The following is a 15,545-nucleotide window of genomic DNA, read 5'->3' on the forward strand; positions in this document are numbered from 1 at the left end:
GTTGGCTGTCCCGCCCCCTTGCCAGCCAATGTCGTGTTGTTATGTGTGCATGTCCCGCCCCATCAGGAGCCAATGGTGTGGGTCGGAACTCCCGCCTCCCCCCCCGGCTGGTCGGTCCGGCGCCTCAGGGTCCCAAAGCCCCAAGGCGGCGCATCCCTCGCTTTAGGTGTGTGAAAGTGTGTATTGGTTTGGAAGGGGGCCATGTCTGCCGCGGGGTTGAGTGCGCTCTATTATAACCCTCGGAAATCGGGTAGTTACGGCGGCGTGGGGAGTCTGGTGCGGGCCGCGAGATCCCGGGGTGTGAGCGGCGCCAGCCGCGGCCGGGTGGTCGAGTGGTTGTCCGGCCAGGCTGCTTATACACTGCACAAGCCGTGTCTCAAAAGCAGCAGGGTTGTAAGCACACACACACACACTGACTGCGTAAAGTCTCGCGGAAAGAATTTGCAGGACAAACACCAAGTGAAATGTGAACCGCTTTATTTCAACAGTGGGTTTTCAAACACAGAAACAGCGCAGCAGCACTTTTCACACAAGTTACAGACTCCAGTTTGCAACTATGTGAAATGTGATCCGCTTTATTTCAACAGTGGGTTTTCAAACACAGAAACAGCGCAGCAGCACTTTTTTTTACACAAGTTACAGACTCCAGTTTGCAAGTATGTGAAATGTGAACCGCTTTATTTCAACAGGGTTTTCAAACACTGAAACAACGCAGCAGCAGTTTTTACACAAGTTACAGACTCCAGTTTGCAAGTATGTGAAATGTGAACCGCTTTATTTCAACAGGGGTTTTCAAACACAGAAACAACGCAGCACACATGCGTTACCGGCTCCTGTTTGCATTCAACAATTAAATGTTGGTGCGGAAAATTAGTTCGGTACGCGTAACCACCACCCCCACATTGCTGAGAAACTTTGCGGCATCTGAAAAAGCATTCAGAACCCCCTTCCGCTCCCCGTGTCTAAAGCCATGCGAACCACACTGTGCGATCTGATCTAGCAGGGCAAAAAAATTTGCCTGTGTAATCAGCGGGATGGTGTTACCGCAGGTTCTGTGCAAAACACGCTGTATTTTGGAATACACACTGTAGAACCCCCCAGGCTTCCTTTTCTGATCTGAAAACATCAGATCTGCAATAATTTCACTCAAGTTCTCGACATACACATCTATCTCTTTAACAAATTTAAGGACATTAGCATTCGACTCTTTGTTTTGCATATCAAGCTTTGTAGAGAGAAGCGTGTAAAGCACTCTTAGTAAGAATTCAGACGTATACATTCGAAATTCTTCATTCTTCGGACGATGGCACACCCGGGTCTGTAAAACAGAGTGAAACCTGTATTCACATTTTACATAGATCTTTTTTTTTGCGTCTGTAAAAATAAGAATAGTGTTTCTTTTGCAACTCATCAAAAGTCACGTCTACTAATTTTTCATCCAGCTGTTCAAGGGTGGCGTGTACATGCTCGTATGGGGAGCGGTCCTCAATTATATTTTTTAGCAACTGTTTTATGCACCGCTCAGTGTCATTTGTAATGGTGTACGAACCCAGACACCGGGCGGTGTACAGAACAGCCGATAAAATTCGGGCTAAACTGAGAGACTTTTCTAGAATTTCTAAAGCGGCAAACGTCACGTCTTCACACCCATCTGCGTAGCCGCCAGACAGGCATGTGTGACCCCGCTGCCCGGGATGGTCAATCAAACAGGCCGGGCAGTCATCAACCAGGACCCCCTTTAAACAGTGTTTGAAGATGCAATAAACTACTGCTTTCACAATCTGGGGCATAACATCGGGCTCATTAGGGACATGGGCATCAGCTTTATTAACATTTGGGCGAACACACAAGCATAGACACGAGACATTCACATGTGCCGGTAGGCTGAAGATTGACCCGTCCACATCCTCTTTATTCTATTAAAGGAAAAAGAAAAGGAAGGCTTAACAAAATAGACATGCTTTGTACCTAAAATATCGAGCATTTAACGCACTTTTGAGCTAAGGTTTTTCGTTAATATTTACCATTTGTAGCGTGGTATCATCGCTAGCACCCGGCTGTTCTTCAACATCTGGTACCCCAGCTGAACTCACACCCCCGCCGCTGTCACATGGCACAGAGGGTGGGGTCGGGTTTTGCTAAAAAGAAGACCAAGTATTAAAATGACATACGCTAAGCACCGATACAACAATTCCACGATCAGAAAAAAATATTTTAGCCGCCTACCTCTTCACTTTGTAGAGTAGCGGACCCCGTTGTTTCTCCACACAAAGAAGCCATCTCAGCAGCTCCGCGGTGTCTGACAGCTCCAAGCACGCACTGCGACCCTGTCAGGCCGGAGCGTTTAAGAATATGCGCCAATGGTGTAACACGCCTACATAACACACATTTTTCAATTGGTTATGATGACCCCCCTGATTTATCGAGAGCGAAAAGTATTCACATATCAGTTTATAAGTTTTAAAGTATTAACACACAACGCAAACATAAATGATGTGTTTCACCAGAAAATAAATTTTAAACACGCGGGGTTGGTCTTAAAGTTTTTAAAATAACGTAATAAGACACAGTTTATTTTTAATAACACATTCGCGACAGCTTTTTCGAAAGTTTGAGATAAATTTCCACACAGCGCAAGCATAAAAGTCTTTAAGGTATTAACAGGCAACAAATGATGGGGTGTTGTTCTTCATACTTTAACGGATTGATCCTAAAGTTTTAAAATTGTTTCCCAGTAGAGATAATTTGTGATGTTATTGGAGACGGGCGGTGTGTGTTGGGGGATTAGTTAAAGGCTCTGGAATGCAGAGTGGAGGAGGGGGGCTAAAATTGACCCAGGGAAAGTTTACAAACATTTTAAATTCACGTAAAGTTTTCTAATTTACAAGCACCACATGTATTTCACGCAAAAATGTTCTTAACATTGCAGCGCGAAAAAATAAAACCTCAAAACGTCAAGCTTGGTTTGTGAACACGTCCCTATAAAGAACAGATACAGAATAAAAAACATTTTGCTTGATAATATTCTTAGCGGTCTGTTGGTGAATCAAACACAGACACCGCGGCACATTTTCGCCACGTTTTAACAGCTATGAAATTTAGACACAGTTGTATGTCTTAAAATAATATAGATTTTAACATTATAACGATCTATATTCGCTTATCAGTTTATAAGTTTTAAACTTTAAAAGTGTTAACACACAACGCAAACACAAATGATGTGTTTGACCAGAAAATAAATTTTAAACACGCGGGGTTGGTCTTAAAGTTTTTAAAATAACGTAATAAGACACAGTTTATTTTTAATAACACATTCGCGACAGCTTTTTTTGAAAGTTTGAGATAAATTTCCACACAGCGCAAGCATAAAAGTCTTTAAGGTATTAACAGACAACAAATGATGGGGTGTTGTTCTTCATACTTTAACGGATTGGTCTTAAAGTTTTAAAACAACGTAGTAGAGATAATTTGAGATGTTATTGGAGACGGGCGGTGTGTGTTGGGGATTAGTTAAAGGCTCTGGAATGCAGAGTGGGGGGGGGGGGACCCAGGGAAAGTTTACAAACATTTTAAATTCACGTAAAGTTTTCTAATTTACAAGCACCACATGTATTTCACGCAAAAATGTTCTTAACAGCGCAGCGCGAAAAAATAAAACCTCAAAACGTCAAGCTTGGTTTGTGAACACGTCCCTGTAAAGAACAGATACATAATAAAAAACATTTTGCTTGATAATATTCTTAGCGGTCTGTTGGTGAATCAAACACAGACACCGTGGCACATTTTCGCCACGTTTTAACAGCTATAAAATTTAGACACCGTTGTATGCCTTAAAATAATATAGATTTTAACATTATAACGGTCTAAAACGTTTTCTAAAATGTTTCTTAAAATAATTTCTACAGACCAGTACGTGCACCCCCAACGATACCTAAGATTAATGGTTTTATGGGGGGGCCATGTGTGTTTCTTAGAAGAAAATGTTTATCGGATTGAGTATAAGTACCAGCGGTTTAACAGGCGAAGTTTTGGCTGTATCGACGCGCGGCGAAACAAATGTGGCGGAAACGTCGGACCCTAAGGTGGTGACTGCATCGGAGACGGCTGTTAAGACGCTGACCAAAGCCAGACGTGTCAAGCTTTCGGAGCGAAATCATAACGCGCCTAAAGACTTGGTGCTTGGTGATTTGGGATACTCAGTGCGGCATATTGCAGACTTAGTATCAAAGGTGGGCACTAATGAGGTGGATAAAAAGCGGTGTTTAGAGAATCTAAGAGCCACTTTAGCAAGTGCACATGCAGTGTTTCCAAAAACGATCCAGGTTTACGCCGCTAGCCTCTTAGACGTTTTTTCTAAAGAGGATGTCGATCTAACCTCTGGATTTCACTACCTCGTAATGCTATTTCAGGGAGCATTGGTGAAGACCCACCGGGATAAATGACTAAACATGCGGTCTAAAAAGTGCTTAAAAGACCGACCGCTTGCCACCATCAAGCGTTTGTACATAAATAAAAGAATTAAACTGGCAAAAGCATGTTTGTTGCGTCGTCAAAGATTCAGAGAGAGGCATCAGATTTCCCAAGGGTCGCCCGAACCACGCAATGAGAATGCATTGGTAGAAAATAACTTAAGGCCCGAGGTTGTTGTAGCAGAACAGGATGGCGGTAACCGAGAACCGGTTGTACTGAACGATCTGAATCAGGTTGGTGGCGGTGCAGGGGTGAATAGAGACCCCTTAGTTTTCCTGGAGCGTATACGTAGTTATAACAGGTCTTATAATAATTTTAGAGCAACAGAGCACCACGAAGAATTTCGTTTTGTTAATCTCGACAGAATAACCTCGTATGTACAGGCTATAGACGCTGTGCATGGTGCAGTCCAGAGAATATTGGATGAACTTTCTCCAAACATCGGGGCGAATGATTTTGTACAGCTGCGTTTGACTGCGGGTGGTTTTAACAAACCCTTGTTCTCACGCAGGAGACACCCCGGAGAATTAAATGCTGCCGATTTTTTAAGCCACATCTCAGACCTCTTACAGAGCCACACAGAGGTTCTCACCGATGACAGCCTCCGATTAGTGGTGACGATAGTTAGGAATATGCAGGGGGGTGCCCGCCGAAGATTTAAATCCGTTCTGTACAGCCGGGTAATTGCTCAGAAAAAAGCGCACCTTATCGACTTACATTACACGGGCGGTAATCTGTGTTTCGCCAGGAGTGTGTACGGTTTGTTGAATGAAGGTTGTACCGATGGGGAAATGTTACAGGGGGCTAAACGAATGCACAAAGAGTTGGGTTTTCCAGAGAATCGGAAAATTAGTTTGTCAGACATTACCGCTTTTGAAAAACATTTAAAGGTGGTCATTAAAATTTTGTACCACGACCAGGGTGATTGGAAATATTTTACAACGGGGCCCACACCACCAAATTCTAAAATACTTTTTGTTCTACTGCATGAAGAGCATTTTTATGGGGTTTTAAATATTAAAGCTTTTGTGGGGGCGGCGTATTTTTGCACTAACTGCCATGCGGCGTATAGCCACAAGAACGCACACGCCTGTGTTAAAGCTTGTAAAACCTGTTTAGATCCCCAGTGTTGCGAAATTGATGCTGAAATTCAGAATTGCCCGGCCTGTAAGGTCTTTTGTCGTAGCTCTCAGTGTTTGGCGAGACACTTGCGGAATGCGGCGACGGGTGTTAGTAAGTGTGAGCGCAGGGTCTTTTGTGAGAAATGTGGGGTTTATAACCTTGCAAGTCACAAATGTAAAGAGAAACTGTGCTCGCGTTGTAACAACGTGATCGACACCCCTGACACACATTTGTGCTACATACCGCCTTTGGACAACCCCAAAATTTCAAACAAGTACATTTTTTTCGACTTTGAATGCATGCAAGAAACGGGGACACACATACCAAATTACGTCCACGCCCTTCATATTGACAATAAACGAAGCTGGGAATTTTATGGTGAAACTTGTCTAAAGGATTTTGTGTGTAAATTTATCGATAGACGTTTCAAAAACCATACGTTCATATCGCACAATGGCAAGGGATATGACAATTACCTAGTGATCAGACAGTTGTTAGCTGAAAAGATGGACGTTGAACTAATTAATCAGGGTGGTAAGATAATGTGTATAACCGTAAAAGCTCTGAACATCAGATTTATCGATTCTTTAAACTTTCTGCCTATGAAATTAAGCAAACTGCCGGCCGCCATGGGGTTCCCCGGGTGTAAGGGTCATTTTCCACACTTGATGAACACTTCAGAAAAAAAAAATTATGTCGGACCGATGCCTCCGCCAGAACTTTACGGCGTTAACTACATGCTGCCGAGCGAGAAAGCCGAGTTTTTGGTTTGGTATGAAGAATGCAGGGGAAGTGTGTTTAACTTACAGAGAGAGTTGAAACGTTACTGCCAGTTGGATGTGGCAATTCTAAGAGAAGGCTGTATCAGGTTTCGGGACGAGGTCATGAATATGGCCAGACAGACACGCGCGACTGAGTCAGGGGCCGCCTGCGTTGTCTGCATCGACCCCTTTCAGTTTGTGACCATCGCTAGTGTCTACATAGCCATGTTCAGACTTATGTTTTTACAGGAAGAGACGATTGCGTTGCTACCCCATGACAATTACCACCGCCAGCAAAAACGATTTTCTACACCCAGCATTCAATGGCTTATGTACATCGAACACACAGAGCCTGTTAAAATCCAACACGCGTTAACCACGGCCGGTGAGTTCAAGGTTGGCCCATATTTTCTGGATGGTTATGCTGTAATTGACGGAGTGCCGACAGCCTTTGAGTTCAACGGTTGCTTTTTTCACTGTTGTAGCGTTTGTTATTGTGAAAACGATTTTAATCCGCTGACAAACACTACTTTTGGCTGGTTGTACAGAAAGACGATGGTTAAAATTAATTTTCTCAAAATGAGAGGTTTTAACATGCGTGTTTTGTGGGAGCACGAGTTCAGAGACATGCTTGTTGAAAATGGGGGCTTGGGTAAATTTCTAACAGCCGCGCAGTTACCAGAGCCTCTGCAACCGCGCGAGTCTCTTTTTGGGGGGAGAACAAATGCGATTTGTTTGCATTACACAGCGCAGCCCGGTGAAAAAATTCATTACTATGATTTCACCAGTCTGTATCCATTTGTGAACAAAACTAAAAAATACCCACTGGGGCACCCCCAAATAATATATAACAACTTTGGAGATTTAAAACGGTATTTCGGTTTAGCGAAGGTGAAAGTTTACCCACCCAGACGTTTGTACTTTCCGGTTCTTCCAGCCAAAATTGACAAAAAACTGTTTTTCACACTGTCGTACGTGTGCTGAAACAAAACAGACCACCCCCTGTGAGCACGGTGATGAAGATCGCGCCTTGACTGGTGTCTGGTGCACCCCTGAATTACAGATGGCCTTAGATCTGGGGTATAGAGTGTGTAAAATTTACTAAATTTGGCATTTCGAAAAGGCCTCACACGATCTTTTTACCGACTACATCTAACTGCATCTGAAAGGGAAACAGGAAGCTTCGGGGTTTCCAGAGTGGTGTACAGATGTCGCGAAACAACAAAGATATATCAGCGAATATTATGAAAAAGAGGGTGTCCGGCTGGACCCCGGCAACATTAAAAAGAATCCGGCCAAAAGACAGCTTTCAAAAATTGCCTTGAACAGTTTGTGGGGCAAGTATGGACAAAGAGACAATTTACCACAGACCACCATTGTGAGAAACCCCGATGAATTGTTCATGTACTTATTTACGCCATATCATGAGGTGTCAGCCTGCGAGTTTATCGATGAAAACACAGCCTGTGTTACGTGGAAACACACTAAACACCACTATACGGGCCATTCAAACACTAACATTTTCATCGCGAGCTTTACAACCGCCTATGCCCGCTTGGAGTTATACAATCTGCTAAATGCTTTGCAAGGCCGTTGTCTGTACCACGACACAGATTCCGTTATCTTTGTGAGCCGGGAGGGTGAGTGGAATCCGGAACTGGGTGACTACTTGGGTGAGCTGACCAGCGAAATCGATGCTGGTCAACACATCACCGAGTTTGTATCAACAGGACCCAAGTCGTATGGGTACAAACTGTCTGGAGGGAAAGCCTGTTTAAAGGTAAAAGGCATTACGCTCAATGTGAACAATTGTGAAAAAGTTAACTTTGAGAGTCTGCGGGACTTGGTTTTTGACTATGGCGTTAACCCTTATGCAGAGTGTTGGGAATTTAAACACATTTCTATTCAACAGCCGATGATCGTGCTGTTGAATAGTTAAAAAGGATTGGCACATTGAGACCCGGACCTTAAAGAAAACCCAGAAGGTGGTGTACGACAAGCGGGTGCTGCAAGAAAATTTGACATCGTTGCCCTACGGATATTAACACGATGGATGTCAGGTTAAAACACCCTTTTTCATGCATTTTGTCCGGACCCTCGAATTGCGGTAAAAGTTATTTTATAAAACAGCTCTTGGAGAGCGGTGATACCGTTATGACTCGTAAACCCGAAAACATAGTCTGGTGTTACAGCTGCTGGCAACCTCTATACGACGAGTTGCTTGTCAAATTTCCATACATTCAGTTTATAGAAGGACTACCGACGTCGTTTTCCGACGACCAGCTACTGCCGCCGGGTAGTGTAAATTTGATTATAGTTGATGATTTGATGGAGTCTGCGTGTGAAAATAATGAGATAGAAAAAGCTTTTACCAAGTACGTACACCACCGAAACCTCAGCATCATGTATATCGTCCAAAATGTGTTTTGTCAAGGCCGGAAAAGTAGAACCATAGCGTTAAAAACAAAGTACATGGTGCTGTTTAAAAACCCTAGAGATAAACTACAGATTACAACCCTGTCCCGGCAGATGTACCCCGGTAAAGCCAAATTTTTTTTGGAAGCGTTCGATGATGCTACTAAAAAAACTTTCGGTTACTTGTTGGTGGATTTAAATGCAGATACCCCAGATGACTATCACTTGCGAACAGGTCTTTTCCCCCCAGATGTACCCACAGCTTATGTATTTAAAAAATCTAAAAGTCGGTGATCTCACAACCACAGACTCAGTCGAAAAAACACGTTCGGGGCGTCGTCATGTCTTCATGCGTTCGGAGAAACCTGACTCTCTTAAATTTTCTGGTAAAAGCCGCCCCCAAGCAGCTGAAAGCTATTCTCTGCGGAGCTACAAATGATCTTGTACAGGCCATAGCTGAAATCGCCTTGAATACCTTGAAAGGGAACATACCGTTATCTGCTAAGCAGTTTGGGACCCTGAAGAGAAAGCGTAAGCTTATAAAGACTTTGAGTCGAAAGGGTCTTTCTCTTAAAAGAAAGAGACTCTTGGTGAACCAGTCTGGTGGTTTTATCGGGACACTGTTGAGTATTGCAGTACCACTGATTACGGGGCTTCTACAATGTCAATAATGGAGCACGCTGAAAAAATGTACCTGGTACCTCAGAAACAGCTCGATCGGCTCCGAGAGCGGTCTGGGTTCAAAAGCGATGTAAGAAAAATAACAGCCCGTCGGTTGGATGATGAAATGCGTGACATTCTGCAGAACGCGCATCTGGCCGAATATGAAAAAGTGAAATTGTACAGCCAGGTGTTACAACGGTATTTGACATTAGTACTCCAGGAGACTTCCGAAAAGGGGACTTTAACCGTTGTACTACCGGAAAATGCACCCACCGAACTATCACGCACGTTAGCACAACCTCCGTCATCGAGCGAGGCTGACTTTGGGTATATTTTGGACAGCATGTCTCAGCGGTTCCGGAGAAATGCTGAGATATTGTTAAAGACCATGGCCCGCAATGAACCATTAATAGCCTGGAATGAAAAAGGGGAATTTGTGTACAAGGGGACACCCGTTGAGGGCTCTCACATAATTGATCTTGTCAGGGCTCTCATGCAGCAGCAAGCAGTTGCTGTCGGTAAGAAGCCAAAAGGTTGGGATGTGTTCATGGAGGCTATGGCAGAAATCAACGTGCCGGGCACCCTGCTAGCCAACGCTGGTAACCGAGAGCTACTTGAAAAACTCAAGGCTGCCCCGCCGGGGTGTGCAGCGTCGGTCAAAACTTTAAAACAACCGGTAGAGTTGTCGACGGTCAACCCGGTCTCTAAGATAACCGCTGAAAGGAGACGCTCATTAATACCTAGACCCACATGGTTGTCTTTGTAACATTTTTTCTCTGGGTATGTGTGTTTGTGTTAAATGACTTGAAATGTATATTAAAAAGCGTGCGCAATATGTTTAAAAATGGTTTGTCTGTAACATGTATTAAAAAAAGCTTGAGCGCTATAACAGCGAATGTATAATAAAAATATTGTGTTGATTTTCATTCATGTTTTGTGTTCTTTTTAAATAATAACCACACAGACGTCGAAATGGTTCAATTTCATTTTTATTTTAGACGATCGATTAACATTTATGACATGTTTTAAATTGTCGTAAACACCCGCATAAATGAACATTCGTATTTTCAAAGGGCTTGTAAGGGTACAGGGGTCTCCGTCTCACACGACGTCGGTTTTTCAGAAACATTTCCACCATGCGGTCATTCTGGATTGCATTCGTAGAATAAAGTTCTAAAATGTTTCTAAAAGATAAACCTTTACATCTATGGTATAGAAAAAAGACGCAATGTAAACCGCAGGTCACTGCAAAAGAATCTTGCAATTGTCTGTTGTTGTAAAATATGGAGTTAGCATTTCTGTTTAAGAAATCAATAATGTTCTTGGGAAAGAAAAAGGCTTCGGGTGAAAATCCGTAGGAGTCGAAAAATTCTGCGCCCTCGTCGTCGAGTAAGTAAATAGCCAGCCAGTGTTCACCGGGGCGGTCGTGTGGGTGAGTATTAACTATTAAACACAACGGGCGCCGCGCCAGTCTCTCGCGTGGTAGGGCATCACTGGGGAACACGCCTAGAAAACTGTCTCGGGTGTAGCGGTCTCGGGTTAGAATGTCTTCCAGCTGTTTGGTGTTCATCTTTACGTGCAGGTTGTGTGGCCTCCCGTGCTTTTTAGCTGAAGTCGTAAATGACTTGACGTCTCATATCCAGCTCTATCACGTTGTCGAACAGCGCGTACACAACCATGTTAACTGTAGTGGGTAGCGGTAGCGCGAAGCGTATTTCAGCTCTCAGATTACCCGTTTTGATAAGTGAATAATGTCCTGTGCACTCGTCGTCGGGGCTGAGGTTGAAAGCGAACAATGTGTAACCGCGCGCGTACTCCTCGCGGTCCACCAGAAGTGGTTTGTCTTTCAGACGCTTCCCGGCTGTTTCCACCAGATTAAAATATTCACGGACGCAATTTCCATTCTGGAAGTCTGGTTGAAGCGGTTTAGTGGGGATTTGTTCACCGTCCGCATAGAGAGCCAGAAAGTTAACGTTGTAGTGTTTAAAATTGAAGGGGTTTTGGGTAAAACTGCCGCTGAATGCCGCGTTGTCCACAAACCCCAAAATGACCACTTTGGGTAACTGTCCGAGAAAGAGGTTTTCTTGGTTACACACATGGCTCCCTGCAGGCAGGCTGAAGACTTTCATCTGTACGCAGTCTATGGGGTATTTAGCGTTGGCCGTCAGGAGTGCTTCGGCGTGTCCCAGTCTGACCCCGGGTGACACTCTGACTCTTTTCACAAACAAAGATGCAGAGAGTACGCTCAGTTTGTGTTCTCCGGCGTTGTTCATTAAGCAGAAAGCATCTCTGTTTCGCGTGAGTTTTATTTTCAGGTCTACGCCATTCAGTAGTAGTTTGTCCTGAAAAAACAGGTCGGCGTGAATGTGACCCAGGAGCTCCAGTTTTCGGCTTTGCGTCGTGTATGATGCTCTTTTTCGGAACCCCTGATTGGGACCATCCAAAATTGTGGACTCGTGTTCCCTGGCTGTGTCTTTGTAAAAGAGCCCTGTTGAATACTGCGTCTTCAGCGTCTCTTCACTGTAGTTCAGGACCGACTCTATAAAGGCTCTGTAAGGATAGCAGTTGTTGCTCTGGCTGATCAATCGGTCTCCTACGGTGATGTCAACCTGGCTGAAGATGGCTGCGATGGGGTAGTTCACCAGGCTCACACGGGCTGCCGCATCAATGTCCCGACCGTCTGCTTCCGTTATTTTACAGGTCAAATAGAGCAGGGTGTTGTTTAAATCTAAATAATCTTCTCCGTTGCCTGCGACGTAGAACTCCAGAGGTGCGTTTTCCGTTAGGGCCGTGAGGGGTGGAACTTCTATGTAAAAGCTTTTCTCGACGCTTGTTTGGGTAGGTGCTAATTGAAATATGTCCAGCTCCGACTTGGCGCATTCTGCAGACCCGCCGTGAACAAAAGCCATGTTTAAAATATGTCTCGTTTCGTGTCTCGTTGATTGCGGTGTGTCACGCTCTTCTTGGTCGACCTGAAGCTTTTATGAGTTGCCTGTCTGCGCTTAGCCGTTCTTTTATCAGGTTTCGGCGGCCCCCGACGGTAAGATGATGACGTCTGTCTTTTTCTCTTGACACCCCTGCGGATGTATGCTAGACCCGAACCTTCCTGCTGATGTGCAGCCACCTTAGACATGACCGCGCTTGTAACGTTGCCGACCACGTCTTTGGCGATGTTTTTAGCTGCCGATGCCATGTGCGGCTTAGCTATTTCAAACCCGCGTTTCAGAAAAGGCACGGCTTTTCTAAATAGCGCTCTGAAAATACCCCCGATACCAGCGCCGTACTGAACCGGTAGCCCTGAAAATCCTGGTAATCCATAACCAGCCTGTTGTTTGTAGTAGTGCGTATACAAAGAAGGATCCCCGTAGCTCTTGATGACCGTCATCCTTTTAGATGTTTGTCGCTTTCACAGGTCTGAAATGCAGCTTGACGATGACCTTTCCAAATGCAAATGACACGTGTTCGTTTTGATCCGTCTTTATTTCAATAGTGATGTTGTTAAAATGGTCGATGCTCACCGGCACGTAATGGGGTTTGTCGTACAATACTGTGACGAATTCACCATCCACGCCTCTGAAGGGCACACAACGCAAAAGCGGTGCGTAGACGTCGCCTATTAACTGGTGTTCTATGATATCGGTGTATATATACATGGTGTTAAATCCGCCAGTCATATCGACGGGGTGCGGTGATTTTACACCCGCGACACGCGCTAGGCGGTTACGCACCTGCATAACAAACCGTTTATCACTAACAATCCTTACCGACCGGCTAATGGGGTTGTATTTAAGACTTACAGCCGTTAACTTGGATTTTTCAGCAGCCCGTTTCATTTCATGCAAGAGCTGCTCGATGTTGCCGTAGTACCCTCTCGGTAAGGTACAGGTCCAGATAGTCTTGAGCTCCTCGCTGATGAACAGAAAAACTTCGTCTTCATCAAAAGTGTTTAGTGTATGCGGATAGTGCAGCTCGACCAGGCCCACTTCCCAGCCCCCGTCCAGGTCAATCGCCTTTGCCAGATGCTCTGTGAAGCACGCGTTAGTGTTCTTTGGAAACATCTTTGAGGATGAATTACTAGCCAGCGTCACATAGAAACCACTGGGGTTCATTTTTCACCACCTCTATATGTCTCGGACCTCAGAAGCCTTCACCCAACTATTGAATTTATCGCTCCAGCCGCGCCACTTTACCAAAAGCTGTTTGTTTTTGCCACGACCCCTGGCTGCTAAAATCGTTTGGATGCGGTAGACGTTCTCAGCATCTGGGTTTATCTTCTGTAGCTCTTCGGCATAGAAGGAGCCCTTAATGTCGTCGCCTGCGTAGTCCTGCAGTTTGTAATAGGGTCTCAGAGCCGCGGTCCGCTCTTTGACAATGAAAATTTCATCTGTGAAGGTCTGTTCATATCCCTTCTCAAACACTCCCTTTATTTTGGACACCCGCACGCGATCACCCACATTAAATGAAAACTTTGACGGTTTTCTCTTAAAGTGCTCGTCATAGACCGTTCTCCACACCTCAAGGGAGTTGTCGGACGTAACAGAAGCCGGGGTTCGTTTAATAGTCGTGTGGTAACTATGGTTATAAGCGTAAATAAGATCTGAAAGGACGTCGATATATCGAAAGGTGTTTTTGTGTGTCAGGTACCTCCACATTTTTGTTTTAATAGTTCTGTTAAACCTCTCGACCACGCTAGCCTTCACATCGCTGGCCGTAATGAAATGTTCAATATTCTCACGTTTGAGAAAATTTTGGAAGGTCCTGTTAAGAAATTCTTTACCCTCGTCCGTTTGTAGCTTTTTAGGAGCACGCCCCTCTTGCAGTATATTTCGGAAGGCGCCTGTCACGGCCCCTCCAGTCTTGGTTTTCAGCGGCACGGCCCAAGCGTATTTAGACAGCATGTCTATACACATTAAGATGTAACAGAAACCGTCGTTGAACTCGTGGTGTTCTCTCTTGTCCACCAAGTCGGCCTGCCACTGCCAGTCCATTTCGGACACCAGCGTCCTGTTTCTCTTAAAACATACGCGCGCCGGCTTGTGCAGCGTATAAGCAGCCTGGCCGGACAACCACTCGACCACCCGGCCGCGGCTAGCGCCGCTCACACCCCGGGATCTCGTGGCCCGCACCAGACTCCCCGCGCCGCCGTAACTACCCGATTTCCGAGGGTTATAATAGAGCGCACTCAACCCCGCGGCAGACATGGCCCCCTTCCAAACCAATACACACTTTCACACACCTAAAGCGAGGGATGCGCCGCCTTGGGGCTTTGGGACCCTGAGGCGCCGGACCGTCCGGCCGGGGGGGAGGCGGGAGTTCCAACCCACACCATTGGCTCCTGAGGGGGCGGGACATGCACACATAACAACACGACATTGGCTGGCAAGGGGGCGGGACAGCCAACCACCGCGGACGACCATTGGCTGGAAAAGGGGGCGTGGTACCTGTCAAAAGTTTGACGAAAGGTGTCGCTTTATACTACTTGTATGTACTATACAGTAGCACTGAGCAAGAATACATATAATTTATAAACCAAACTAACTAGTTTGAATGATCATACTTATAGATAACAAAATCTTTTTTTAAGTTTGAACCCAGTCATCTCTTTAAGTGTCTGAGAATTAAATTGCAGCTGCACACTTTTACTCAGACTAAACATTAGAATTTATATTATGTATGTATAGAGGAATGATTTATGATAAGATGTAGGAATTTTAACAGGTGTAATAAATTAATGATTTTGAAATTGTGAAAATATTTTTAATGTTTTCCATGGTTATAGTTTCCTTCTTCATCCTGAATCTTATTTCAGGTTTAAAATTGTAGCAGTGTTACATCATACAGGTAATGAGGATTCTATGGCATTCTGTGTAAGTAAATTGGTTCCACAGGTAACTTAATAGTTAGAAATTTTAATGTACTGCTGAATTGTGAGCTTTAAAATTCCATAGACAAGCAAAGCTGATGATGAAAATGATTTAACATTTGCATTACCTAGTTTAGTCTTTATATATTATATTATAATATATATTCTTTATTTATAATATTCTCATTTTATATAGTTATTAATATAATAAATATACATTTATTAAAGACAGTTTATTCATCTCTATGGTA

General features: G+C 44.4%; 1 protein-coding gene across 1 annotated transcript; it reads right to left on the bottom strand.

The window, feature by feature from the left end:
• Window positions 1-813: 813 nt before the first annotated feature.
• Window positions 814-14,419, bottom strand: LOC148837827 (uncharacterized). The gene is made up of 5 exons (XM_088911140.1): window positions 14,250-14,419; window positions 2,227-2,374; window positions 2,025-2,138; window positions 1,872-1,916; window positions 814-1,318 (listed from the first exon to the last, which is right to left on the bottom strand). The coding sequence occupies exons 1-5, from the start codon at window positions 14,417-14,419 to the stop codon at window positions 851-853; spliced, it is 945 nt and encodes a 314-aa protein (XP_088767266.1). The 3' UTR covers window positions 814-850.
• Between the last annotated feature and the right edge of the window lie 1,126 nt (window positions 14,420-15,545).

This window comes from Atractosteus spatula, chromosome 3 (genome assembly GCF_055471065.1).
Source record: "Atractosteus spatula isolate fAtrSpa1 chromosome 3, fAtrSpa1.hap1, whole genome shotgun sequence".
In the NCBI taxonomy this organism is placed as follows: domain Eukaryota; kingdom Metazoa; phylum Chordata; class Actinopteri; order Semionotiformes; family Lepisosteidae; genus Atractosteus; species Atractosteus spatula.